Genomic DNA, 11,093 nt, shown 5'->3' with positions numbered 1-11,093 from the left:
TAAAATCCCACGAATTAAATTATATATCTATTTTTTCTATCGGCAGCAAGAATAGTTATGAAATCCGATGAATTGCGTTAGAAGACGGATGAAAAGGACATTCCAATTTTGATAAATTTCAAGTCGCTTCAGTTCACCCTTGTCTTTATTGCCATGGGGATGGTAAACAGAGTGCCACAGCCACACGCGTGCCCATCCGGGGAGGTTGAAATTGGAACGCTGTTATTGTTGGGGTCCACGACTACTGTGGAACTCGTGGGCCCACTGTGGGCCAGGTAGAGCCATTAGAGGCCCAATAAATTATTATCAACATTAATAAGGCTAATGCCACACCACACCTTTTTTTTTTTTTCCTCTTCTTGTTTTTTATTTTCTCAAGCTGTTCCTTTCATTTCGCTGATCACGGATCACATTAAATACAAAAAAATATCGATTATTACTAGTGTAAAGATTCCATCGTTGACAAATAATAATAATAATAATAATCAGTTGAATAAGAAAATAGGTTGTTCATACCGTAAAGCTGCAACTGCAAATTAGAAGTTGGTAACAGAAAGAACTGATCCAAAGAGCGACAGGTGGTGCGGAAGTCATGCACGTCGCACGTGATTTGGGGAGACGGATGGTAAAATATTGTGTGATTGACGACGATGCTGATGATGGCAGTGGGCCGGTGGTTGTTGGCGTTAGTTTATTTAATTAATCTATTGCAAGGGAGGGAGGGAGGTTGTAAATGAATACTGGACTTTGTTGAGGTTCCTGTGACATCAATCTAAAAGGTGCGATGGACCAGCAGAGAAGATGGCATAGACAAATCCGATAAGCTGACGGATGCAGTCGTCGGCTAGCAAAATCCGCAACTAAAATGTCGAAGCATACGACGGGGAAGTTATGTGAATCCCTCGCTCGAGTTCCCATCGTTCACGTGCATGATTAATACAGTCGCCCGCGGGCGGTGCGTTGCCGTTGCCGTTGCCGCTGCCGCTGCCGGATCGAAATGGCAAAATCTAAGCATTAATAGCTTACCAGAATTGCTCGAAGCAGGTGGTGAATTCGGCAAATTATTGATCGTTTCGGATCCGAGTCGATGTCGGATCGTTGCCCGTTAAGCGCGACCGACAAACGATAAGCGCCCACGCCCGCCAAATTGCGACCGGGACCACGAAGGAGAACCGTCGGATCGAAATCGAATGGCGATGGCTCGCTTTATGGCTCAATTTGGAGGCCCTTTAATGGTGGTGGTTTGAGTCTCGTCATAGCCTTATCTTCTGCTTTGAGCTGGGCCTCGGGTGCAGGCGGCGGAATGACGAGAGTGCCCTCAGCTTCCCCGTGGGTGGCTTCTGGCATTTACTGATGGTAACCCAAGTCAACCTGCTCGACAAAGTGGTCAGGATTAAAATTTTCTAAACGGGAAAGAATTAGGAGTGCAAAATTCGGTATTTGTATCGCAAAAATGGTGGAAATAGGAGGTGCCTCTTTGAGCATATTGGAAGAATGGTGGGGGTCAAATGGTCATTTGACGCTAGTGGAGTGGGAGTCAATTTGTTGAAAAGGAAACAGAGCAGTGTTAAGGAGCTAAGAGAGAGAGAGAGAGAGAGGGGGGAAGAGGAATAGCGACCTGTTATGTTCTATTTTTCTGTCTGCTATCGGCGGCCCTCGTTCTTTTTAATTTCTACCTTTTTCTAAATTTTATATTAATTCTTGCTCGCTCTTCCCTTTCAGAGGGCGATTGTAGGGGGAAGGAGGGCAGGAGAAGCAAAAAAGGAGACAGGAGCAGACAGAGATGGAAGCGCCATGCCTGATGAGCGAGGAAGACAACGATGTGATGATCATGATCTAAATTAGTCGAGAAATCTTTCCCTCTCTTCTTCCCGGAAATAGAATTCAGTCACAGTAAGCACCAAGCAGCTGCTGCATGCTCTCTTAGCCCTTGCCTGCACGCCGGAATTAATTAAGGATGGAAGCTTTGTTTTTTTTTTCTTATTAAATATATATAGTTTTTTAAAAAATATATATATTTGGATTAATTTGTTCTTGTTGGATTCTTTGTTTTGATCGATTTTTTTTTTTTTTTTGGTTTTTTAATTGGTTGGTTGCGATGGGTGCAGCTTGCTTGGGAGCCGGCCAGCGAGAGGGGAATTGGACGGGTTGCTCTCCATGATGGTGATGAAAGAGAGCGCAGTAATATGGGATCGGTAACCACGCCGTTCACCTTCGCCCACCGCCTCTTAGCTAGCCCGCTTACATCACCGGCGCCGCCCATGTCCCAGGGCTTCCACCAAGGCCTTTTCAACTTCCAGGGCGCTGCTACCGCCAACCGCGACCACCAACAGCAGCACATCGGGCGGAATAACAAGCTCCGGGTGCAGCAGGGCTTCGATGCGGCAGGACACCCCGCGCTCGTCCCAATCGATGACCGTGCCGACGATGAGGCCGGAATCTATGAGTCCGCAGCCGTCGGAGATGCCGCTGGTAACATGCTCTCCGAGATGTTCAATTTCCCGCCGCCGGGAATGGCGGCGCCGATGGACCACATGCACCCCAACCAGATCCCGGCTGGTGGATACCATGGGACGGCTTCAAGATCCATGGCCGTCGGCGCCGGGTTCCCCGCCGTCGCCGCAGGTGACTGGTACGGCGCAAATCGGCAGCCCCACGACCAGCAGCATTCTGTAGCGGCGGGTTTGAGCGCCGACTCCGCCGCAGCGATGCAGCTGTTCCTAATTAACCCGCCGGGGATGCAACCCCCGCCGCAACAGCATCGATCGCCGTCTCCATCGTCGGCCGCTTCTCTGCACACGCACCACCCCTTTCATCAGTCCTACGCCGAGAATCCCTTCGGCGCCGCCGGCCGAGTAATCGAAGGTCAAGGCCTCTCTCTATCCCTCTCTTCGTCTCTGCAACAGCTGGAGATGGCCAAGGCCGACGATCTACGCGTGAGACAAGGGGCCGTCATATACTTCAACAACGAGCACCAAAGCCAGCAGCCGCATCAGTTACACGTTGGTGGCGGAATGAGCGTGGCCAACATGTTAAGAAACTCCAAGTACTCTAAGGCGGCGCAAGAGCTGTTGGAGGAGTTCTGCAGCGTGGGGAGGGGGCAATTGAAACCGAATAAACTCGGCAAGCGCGGTGGCACTATATCCAGCTCTAACCGTAACCCTAGCGGCGGCGGCGGCGCTTCGAGTTCGGCGGCCGCACCGACGTCCTCCTCGAAGGACGTCCCTGCCTTGTCCCCTTCCGACAGATTCGAGCAACAAAGGAAGAAGGCGAAGCTCATGTCCATGCTCGACGAGGCATGTATATATCATATTTACTTATTATATATTAATTTCATCTCACCTAGCTAGCTTCTTCGACTTCTTTATTGTGCACGTATTAATGCCGGCCGGCCGGTAAGTTGGCCGGAGGGAACAGCTGCCACACATATATATGAGCATGCTTTTTGAGTCCACAGTTGCCTTAGAAAGTGGTCGAGGTGATTTTTAACGATATTTTGACGCATATAGCGATCGGTGTAATTAAACAAATCTCTACTCACAAGGTGGGTGCAGGGATTTCCCTCGTATTAGGGGTATTTTCAACAAGAAATTAACCATGACTACCTTTCTGTTTTCCCGAGCAACAGCTCGTGCCTTTTCTTCTAACCTTGTGGTCCTCCCGGCACGGAGGAATGTCTGTTTCCTAATTCTAACGTAGTGGGTGTGCATTACAGATCATTTTTCTCCATCAACTTTGACTGCTCAAATGAGTGTTGAGTTCGTTAGTAGTTCACCAAATCTTATGCCAGTACTGCACTTAACAACTCGTGCATGCATTATTATTCACGCAGAAGCAGCGTAGAAGAAGCATGGTGGTTACCCATTATCGTAATAATGCTGATGATACGGTAACATTTAATTTGGCAAGGGGCCGTTGATTCTCTGTCCTTAATTTGCATCCGTAGTCCCCAATCATACAGTAATAGTGAATGAATGAATGAATGAATGAGGAATTACTTCGAGTACTAATTAATTAATTAATTAATCGGCAATGTGTTCTGACTTATAATGCCATGGCAGGTGGAGAGGCGATACAACCACTACTGCGAGCAGATGCAGATGGTGGTGAACTCGTTCGACTCGGTGATGGGGTTCGGGGCGGCCACGCCGTACACGGCGCTGGCTCAGAAAGCCATGTCGCGGCACTTCCGGTGCCTCAAGGATGCGATCGCGGCGCAGCTGAAGCAAACGTGCGAGTTGCTGGGGGAGAAGGACGGCGCGGGAGGGTCGGGCGTCACCAAGGGCGACACGCCGCGGCTGCGGATGCTGGACCAGAGCCTCCGGCAGCAGAGGGCGTTCAACCAGATGGGGATGATGGAGCAGGAGGCCTGGCGGCCGCAGCGAGGACTGCCGGAGCGCTCCGTCAACATCCTCAGAGGCTGGCTCTTCGAGCACTTCCTCCACCCGTACGTCTTCTTTCTCCTTAATTATCATTGATCGACGACAAGCATAATTTACAATTCCCAAATTATATTTTTCTCTCGATTCAAATCTTCAAACTTGAAATCCCATAATGTTACTCTTCTAGATTGATTTCAGTATGTTAATGCATATATGATTACGTTAGTTATGCGACGACAGTCTGCTGATTTGTATCTTATTTTGCTACATTAATTCTTGTTTTTTTGAGTCTTCTTTGATTTAATATTTCTTCTCTTGGAGCTTCTATATAAGGTTTCTGATTCTGCGCTAAGTTATATATGCTTCTACTATTGCCAATTAATTTTGTAGTCGTGAAGACTACTCGTCCATTGGCCTTTTGTTCGAGTTTGTGTTTAAACTCGGACTCTTTTCTTGACCTAGATTCTTGTTGGATAATTAACATGTTCTCGTGTTTGAACAAAATATTTCATGGCATTGTGATATTTAAATTTTGACAAAAAGTTTCTCTTACTCACAAAATATATACACTCATTTTGACTCTTTGGATCAACTGATTGTAGTTATCAAATATCTTGCATTCCACTTTCCAAAGTGAAAATCATAAAAATGACATCAATAATCATTTGGTTTATCATACATAATTTTAATTATATAATTATCAAATAATCATATAACTAATATTAGAGGAATAAAATATAATGTAATATTATTTGGTTCAATTTTTAAACTATTATTTTAAGAAACAAATTAAGAAATTTTATTTGTTAACTCCAAAATCATATCAAATCTTACATTTCCAAAGTAATCACATTCGGGATTATATCCTTTATTTACTTTGAGGAGCATACTCCATTATATGAGAATCACTAATTACTCAAATATGATAACTAAAATTATTAACAATATCCTTCAATTAAAAGTGTCCATAGTTGTTAGGTGACTTAGATTAAGAGAAGTTTCACTAAAGCTGAAGGATCTTGTTGTCCCCGAGCACAGTGCTTGCACCACAATATATATATTGAGCTGTGATACTCCACCATTCTGCTGTACAATTAAAGCTTGCTGGATTCCTGGAATTCATGAACTCTAGCTATATATGCTGCATTAATATTGATGGGCAATTATATATCTGCGGTTATTTAATTCCCAGTGTCTTGATTTTGTTCAGTTATCCGAGTGATGCCGATAAGCATTTGTTGGCGAGGCAGACAGGTTTATCCAGGAACCAGGTTGGTCCTCTTCTTCTTCTTCTTGGTGAAGTAATATATTATTGTATTGTTACTGATTGATTATATATCTCTGTAATTGAACTTTAGGTGGCCAACTGGTTCATCAACGCAAGGGTGAGGCTATGGAAGCCAATGGTGGAGGAGATGTACCTACAAGAATCCAAAGAAGAGGACGACAAGGAGGAGGAGGAGGAGGAGGAGCAGCCGCAGGAGCACAAGACGGAAGCAAGACAACCGCACTCATCAGCTCAGCCAACGCAACTGAGACCCGAACCAGTTGTTCACGCGCCACCGGCAGAAACCGACGCCTCCCCGAGCACATCTTCCATGGCCCAGCTCCACCACCGCCTCCCGCCCTCCTCCGGAACCAGCCACCACCCTCCGAGCCTCGCCGGAGACGACGCCCTCTTTGGCGCCGGTGCCGACGCATTCGCCGCCCAAGGCCGTAACCTCGGCGACATGTACCGGCTTGCCGGAGGAGCCACTGCGGCCGCGAGGTTCGGCGCTGGAGACGTGTCGCTCACGCTTGGGCTACGGCACACCGGCGGCGGCGGAGGCGGAAGCTCGTCGGAGAATAGCAGGTTCTCTGTTCGGGACTTCAGCCACCACTGTTAATTTCGAGCAAAATTAAGCAGGATGGTAGTTAAAATTAATCAACCATTGATCTGCATATGTGTTAATTGATCCTTCTTTGCTATCTGCAACAAGTAAATTAAGATAGATATAGCAAGAACATAGAAATTAGTGTATGATATAGAATCATTTGCAGGTTTAATTTTCTTCATTATTTTTGCTGTCAACCTGTGTATCTGAGAATAGTTAACACATTATGGTATTGGGAAGATATAATTATACTCGTACAATTAATTGAATTGTGAATTTTTATTTCCTTCTGATTTGGAAGGGAAGATTGAAGGTTTATTCTTTGAAACCTAAATTTCCCAAATTCTTTGATAAGTTCACATCTGGCACGGGAAAGGTCTCGGCGTATATAGTTCATTGCGAAAATATCTACAGCTTTATTATAAAAATTTCATCATGTCATGAAAGGCTTCGTAGCTTTCTCAGATCTCTTGCTCATTTGAACAAGAAGCTATTCAAAATAGTCACCTAAAAAGAAAATTATTGTTGGATACAATGGCAAAAAGAGGTGGAGAAAGAAAAGATATTTCATTGTGAATAAGGTTTTAGTCTCACTTTATAAGTTTAAGATATATTGGAAGATATGGATATCAAAGAATGCTATATAAATGAATTCCAGTCATACTTCCTTCTTTTCTTCTTTGAACTTACTACCCAATATATAAAAGATTATAGATTTCTATTTTGAATTCTAGAACTGCTAAGAAAGATTGCTGGAATTAGATTCTGCATTTTTTTTTTCAAAATTTAGTAACTACTGTAGAATTTACATGAAGGTTATTCCAATTAACAACCAATCTCTAAGTCTTCAACTCTATTTCCAAATTCCAACTTCATTTTAGTTCAGCTCAATTCAACTAGTCACAGAAACTCAAAAGAGTGAAGCTGATTAGAATCATTTTAAAAGTTGGTCCAAAATTATGTAGTGACAGATTTTAGCAGCATTAAATTTCTTCAACTCATTTTCAAAATTCGATCTCCTTGGAATCTCAATTCAAGCTTTGAGCTTTAATCTTAATCAAGGATCTCATTTAGTATACAATCCATAAAAGCTTGAATTTCATTTATTTCGGATCAGAACTCAGTTAAAAAGTCGGCACACTTTATAAGTTGGACAGTTTCCAGCTTCTAAACTTTGAGAGGGAATCACCACAAATGTTTACACTTTATCAAGCATTCCCTACATTTCTTGACAACAGTAACTATTAGATTTTGAAAGATGTCCTAAGATAATCACTTCACGGTTTTTACTAGATATAGATTCACTATTTGAGTGTATATTGTATATTTGATTGTCTTAAACTCATTTACTGAATGTTCACAGTACAATTCATAGCATTAGAGAAATTATGATTGGATCATAACTAGTGATATCTCTACATGTGCAATTATGAACGTATTGAAATTTCCTTAGTCGTCGAATTGATACATTCAAACATCATCAATTATGTAAGACTAGCATGAGTTATACTCTTTGTTCACTAAACAGTTCTTTTCTCACTGGCTGGAGATATTGGGATGTCAAGAGTTAAACGTGGATGCTAGTTATGGTAACTAGTTCATCGGAGTGACTCGTTGTAAGACTTTATATGGTTATCTATATATATGGATATGTCTATGAAGCTCTTACTACAGCTTCAGTGTAAGTTTTCTTCGACTTGAGGTATACAAGTCATCTTGGTCATGGAGACTTATATTTTGACATCTTAAGCAAGCACCTTATTGAGGTGTAAACCTGGGATGATTGGATATAAGTCGAAATGTCTGAAGATATTTGGATAGTCCACAGAGGATTCACCGCTCCTTGTGAGGAGACGTATATCCTATGGCCACTCGTTAAGATTATTACTCAAAGTCTTTGACCAAAGCATCACATATTAAGAGTACGAGACTCTTGTACACATATACGAGTAATTTAAATCCGTAGAATGAGGAAGTATTACTTGGGCTAGGTGTGAAGTAATCAGTCTAGTGGGGGCAGACACATAGACCATGTCCTGAACCAAGTGGATATAAGTCGAGTGAAAAGAACAAGGCACGACTCACTGTAGCTACTGAAGTGTTTAGAAGTTCTCAGATTAACTATAATTTTTTGGTTAATTGGGGATCATGATACACTACAAGGTGTCACTCATGATCATTCTATAATTAAGTAGATAATTATGGATTACCAAGATAAACCATGAACCTATTGGGTCACATGCACTAACGAGTCTCTAAAAGACATAAAACAAGTTAAAAAATAGGATTCTTAGATCAAGAAATAAATGTTTGGTTGGACCATGCATAAGACAAATATAGAAATATTTGTCATAATGAAAGCGCAGATGGGCTACATCTCTTATGGTAGAGTTGAACTATATTTAGTTTAATCATGAATTAGTTATGAACCAACTTGGTTTAGTTGTGAACCAAACTAAGGCGTTAATTGACTAATTTTTAGTTAAGGGAAAATGGGTTGGATTTGGGCTTTCAAATCCAACTCATAAAAGAGGATTATATATAGATGATCCGGTGGTTAGAACAGGGGACCCCTATTTTAAGGGGTCAACGCCCCGTCGAAGTCAAAGGGCCAGTTGGGCGACCGGAGAAAGATGGGCCGGCCGGGACCTCCCGGCCGGCCGACCGAGGAATATCTGATGGTAAAAGGCGCCCCGGCGGGAGTCGGGGTTCTGACGCTCAGTGGAACAGTAGCAAGGAGCCGAGCGGAAGGCTTAAGATGTAACGCCCGAAAATTCTCAAAACTATTTTAGGAATATTCTATGATTTATCTGGAATTTTTAGATATTTTTCCGGAATTTTTAGAGTAGCGGAAGTAGCAAAAATAAATAGAAACGTAAAATAGCTTACGCAGGAATTGAACCCGAGACCTATGGGTCCTATGCCTTATGGTGAATCATGGTAACCAAGTGAACCCAGCAGGGCCGTGCTAAAAGGAAAGGGAATCAATTATATTTATAATTGCTTTGGCCGAATTAATTACTTAGTATAAATAGGAAGGTTAAGTTGGGGGTTGGTTTTATTTTAGAATTTGGTTCGGCAAAACCTTTCCACCGAGACCCAACACCCACGCCGCCTCTCCCTTCTTCTCCTCTTCCTCACACACGGCACACCAAGCCCCAAGGGCCAAGGGAACTTCTTCCGGCGAGATCTTCGGTACGAGGACGTTCCCCTTCGCGAGAAGAACCCGTAGACCCGAGCGGATCGTCGAGAAGATCATCTCCACCGAAAACCTAGCGATTAGAATCGTAAGAAATTACGAATAGGAGGTAAGAAACCCCTCACCTACAGTATAATAGTTTCCGTTTGAGTTTTTATGCTTTAGTTATGATGTATGCGGATTTTTATCGATATCTAGGGTGTATTTAACTCTCTTCGCAGATTAGGGAATTAGTTGAGCACCTCTAGATGGGCCGGACACGCTTTCCCTCTTCAGATAGGAGGTTAGACGTTGTCGGGTGCCTAGAGGTGGTCTCTCTAATAGGGAGCAGAGTTAAAGCATCCTAGGTGCTTAATTAAAGGTCTAGCTCAGGAATAGACAGTTTAAATTAACTTATTAAATGCACTAGAAGCATTTAAAACAGCAAATTAGTTTTATTTCAACTTATGTAGGACTACAGTCCAATGGGTAGGCTCCCACAGTAGCCTCTAGGTTCAGACAACCTAGTTCTAGGTTCAGATAACCTAGGTTCAGCAAAATAAGTATATAGCATTCAGTATTTTATTTTCAGCAGTGGCACTGTACTGGATTAGATATCCACTGGGCTGGACTCCCATAGTCGTCCCTAGGTTTAGCTAACCTAGTAAACCCTACTAGATTCGGAACTTGCAATCCCGTGTTTAGATAGGGATGTGCGCACAACAGGTACAGTTGTCAGGGCCCTCAGCAGCATGTTTAGTATTTTCACTTATTATATGTATAGCTTTTCAAATTCACAATCAGTTATGTGAGTTCAGCTTAGTTTCAGTACCAGCTCAGTTAGTTTAGTACAGATCATGATCAGCTTAGTTCAGTTCCATGATTTGTATTCAGTTTCAGTTTTCATGCTCAGCTCTATTTTTGCAAGTATGATTGTCATGCTCAGTTTCTGTTCATATGAATAAATGCCATGCTATGCCATGATCAGCACCTACTTTCCAACAGCATATTTTTAAAACATATCTGCATCGTATGCATGTTTTCGTGAGATAGATGGTTTCTTACTAAGCTTTTTAGCTTATAAATACTACTTTTTCTTGTACTGCAGATAAAGGTAAAGGAAAAGTGGACCAGTAGCGGAGGCTGGAGGGCAATGCTATCAGGATGTGTGTGGGCAGGAGTTGGAACAAAGACCTTTGGGATTTAAACAGTTTTACTTCAGTATTAGCACTTAGCATTTTCAGTTTTATTATTCAGTTTTTGATTTGTTAAGCGTTATGAAATAGTAAACCATGCACTATGTAGTATGCCAGGTTTAGAATATTAGTGAATTTATATTATTATGATTTGCATTGGTTTAGAGTTGTTGCAGGTGGTTTTGGCACGTCAAAGTGTCAAAATCAGCATCTCTGATTTCGTAATCAGGAAATCAGACGCTGGACCGGTCTGCCGACCGATCCAGCAGTGTGCCAGGATCGGCCGACCCATCCAGTAGTGTATCAGGCTTCTGGATCGGTCAGCCGACCGATCCAGCACGATACAGTAGCGTTCCAGGGGTTTCGGGTGCCGAGATCGGTCGACCGACTGATCCAGCCACACATGGATCGGTCTGCCGGACCGATCCGGCCACACATGGATCAGTCTGCCCGACCGATCCAG

At 43.1% G+C, this 11,093-nt stretch overlaps 1 protein-coding gene across 2 annotated transcripts; it reads left to right on the top strand.

Annotated features, from left to right (window-relative positions):
- The first annotated feature begins 961 nt into the window (after nucleotides 1–961).
- LOC122027047 (BEL1-like homeodomain protein 4) lies at nucleotides 962–6,525 on the top strand. Of its 2 annotated transcripts, none has more exons than XM_042585848.1 (6): nucleotides 962–1,356; nucleotides 1,723–1,893; nucleotides 2,109–3,296; nucleotides 4,062–4,447; nucleotides 5,593–5,653; nucleotides 5,741–6,525. In XM_042585848.1, the coding sequence occupies exons 3-6, from the start codon at nucleotides 2,187–2,189 to the stop codon at nucleotides 6,266–6,268; spliced, it is 2,085 nt and encodes a 694-aa protein (XP_042441782.1). In that variant the 5' UTR covers nucleotides 962–1,356; nucleotides 1,723–1,893; nucleotides 2,109–2,186; the 3' UTR covers nucleotides 6,269–6,525. The 2 variants fall into 2 exon arrangements, with proteins under 2 accessions (XP_042441782.1, XP_042441783.1); XM_042585849.1 differs by lacking the exon at nucleotides 962–1,356 and adding an exon at nucleotides 1,451–1,638.
- Nucleotides 6,526–11,093: the final 4,568 nt, after the last annotated feature.

Source organism: Zingiber officinale, chromosome 10A, assembly GCF_018446385.1.
Source record: "Zingiber officinale cultivar Zhangliang chromosome 10A, Zo_v1.1, whole genome shotgun sequence".
Lineage (NCBI taxonomy): Eukaryota > Viridiplantae > Streptophyta > Magnoliopsida > Zingiberales > Zingiberaceae > Zingiber > Zingiber officinale.
Note: the sequence above shows the minus strand (reverse complement) of the source record. Positions and strands in the feature narration are given on the sequence as shown.

Excerpts from the sequence above, each read along its gene's own strand:
- LOC122027047 (XM_042585848.1), top strand. The coding sequence starts at position 2,187 with ATGGGATCGGTAACCACGCCGTTCACCTTCGCCCACCGCCTCTTAGCT. Across the intron at positions 4,448-5,592 it reads TTCGAGCACTTCCTCCACCC|TTATCCGAGTGATGCCGATA; the intron begins GTACGTCTTCTT and ends GATTTTGTTCAG. Across the intron at positions 5,654-5,740 it reads CAGGTTTATCCAGGAACCAG|GTGGCCAACTGGTTCATCAA; the intron begins GTTGGTCCTCTT and ends ATTGAACTTTAG.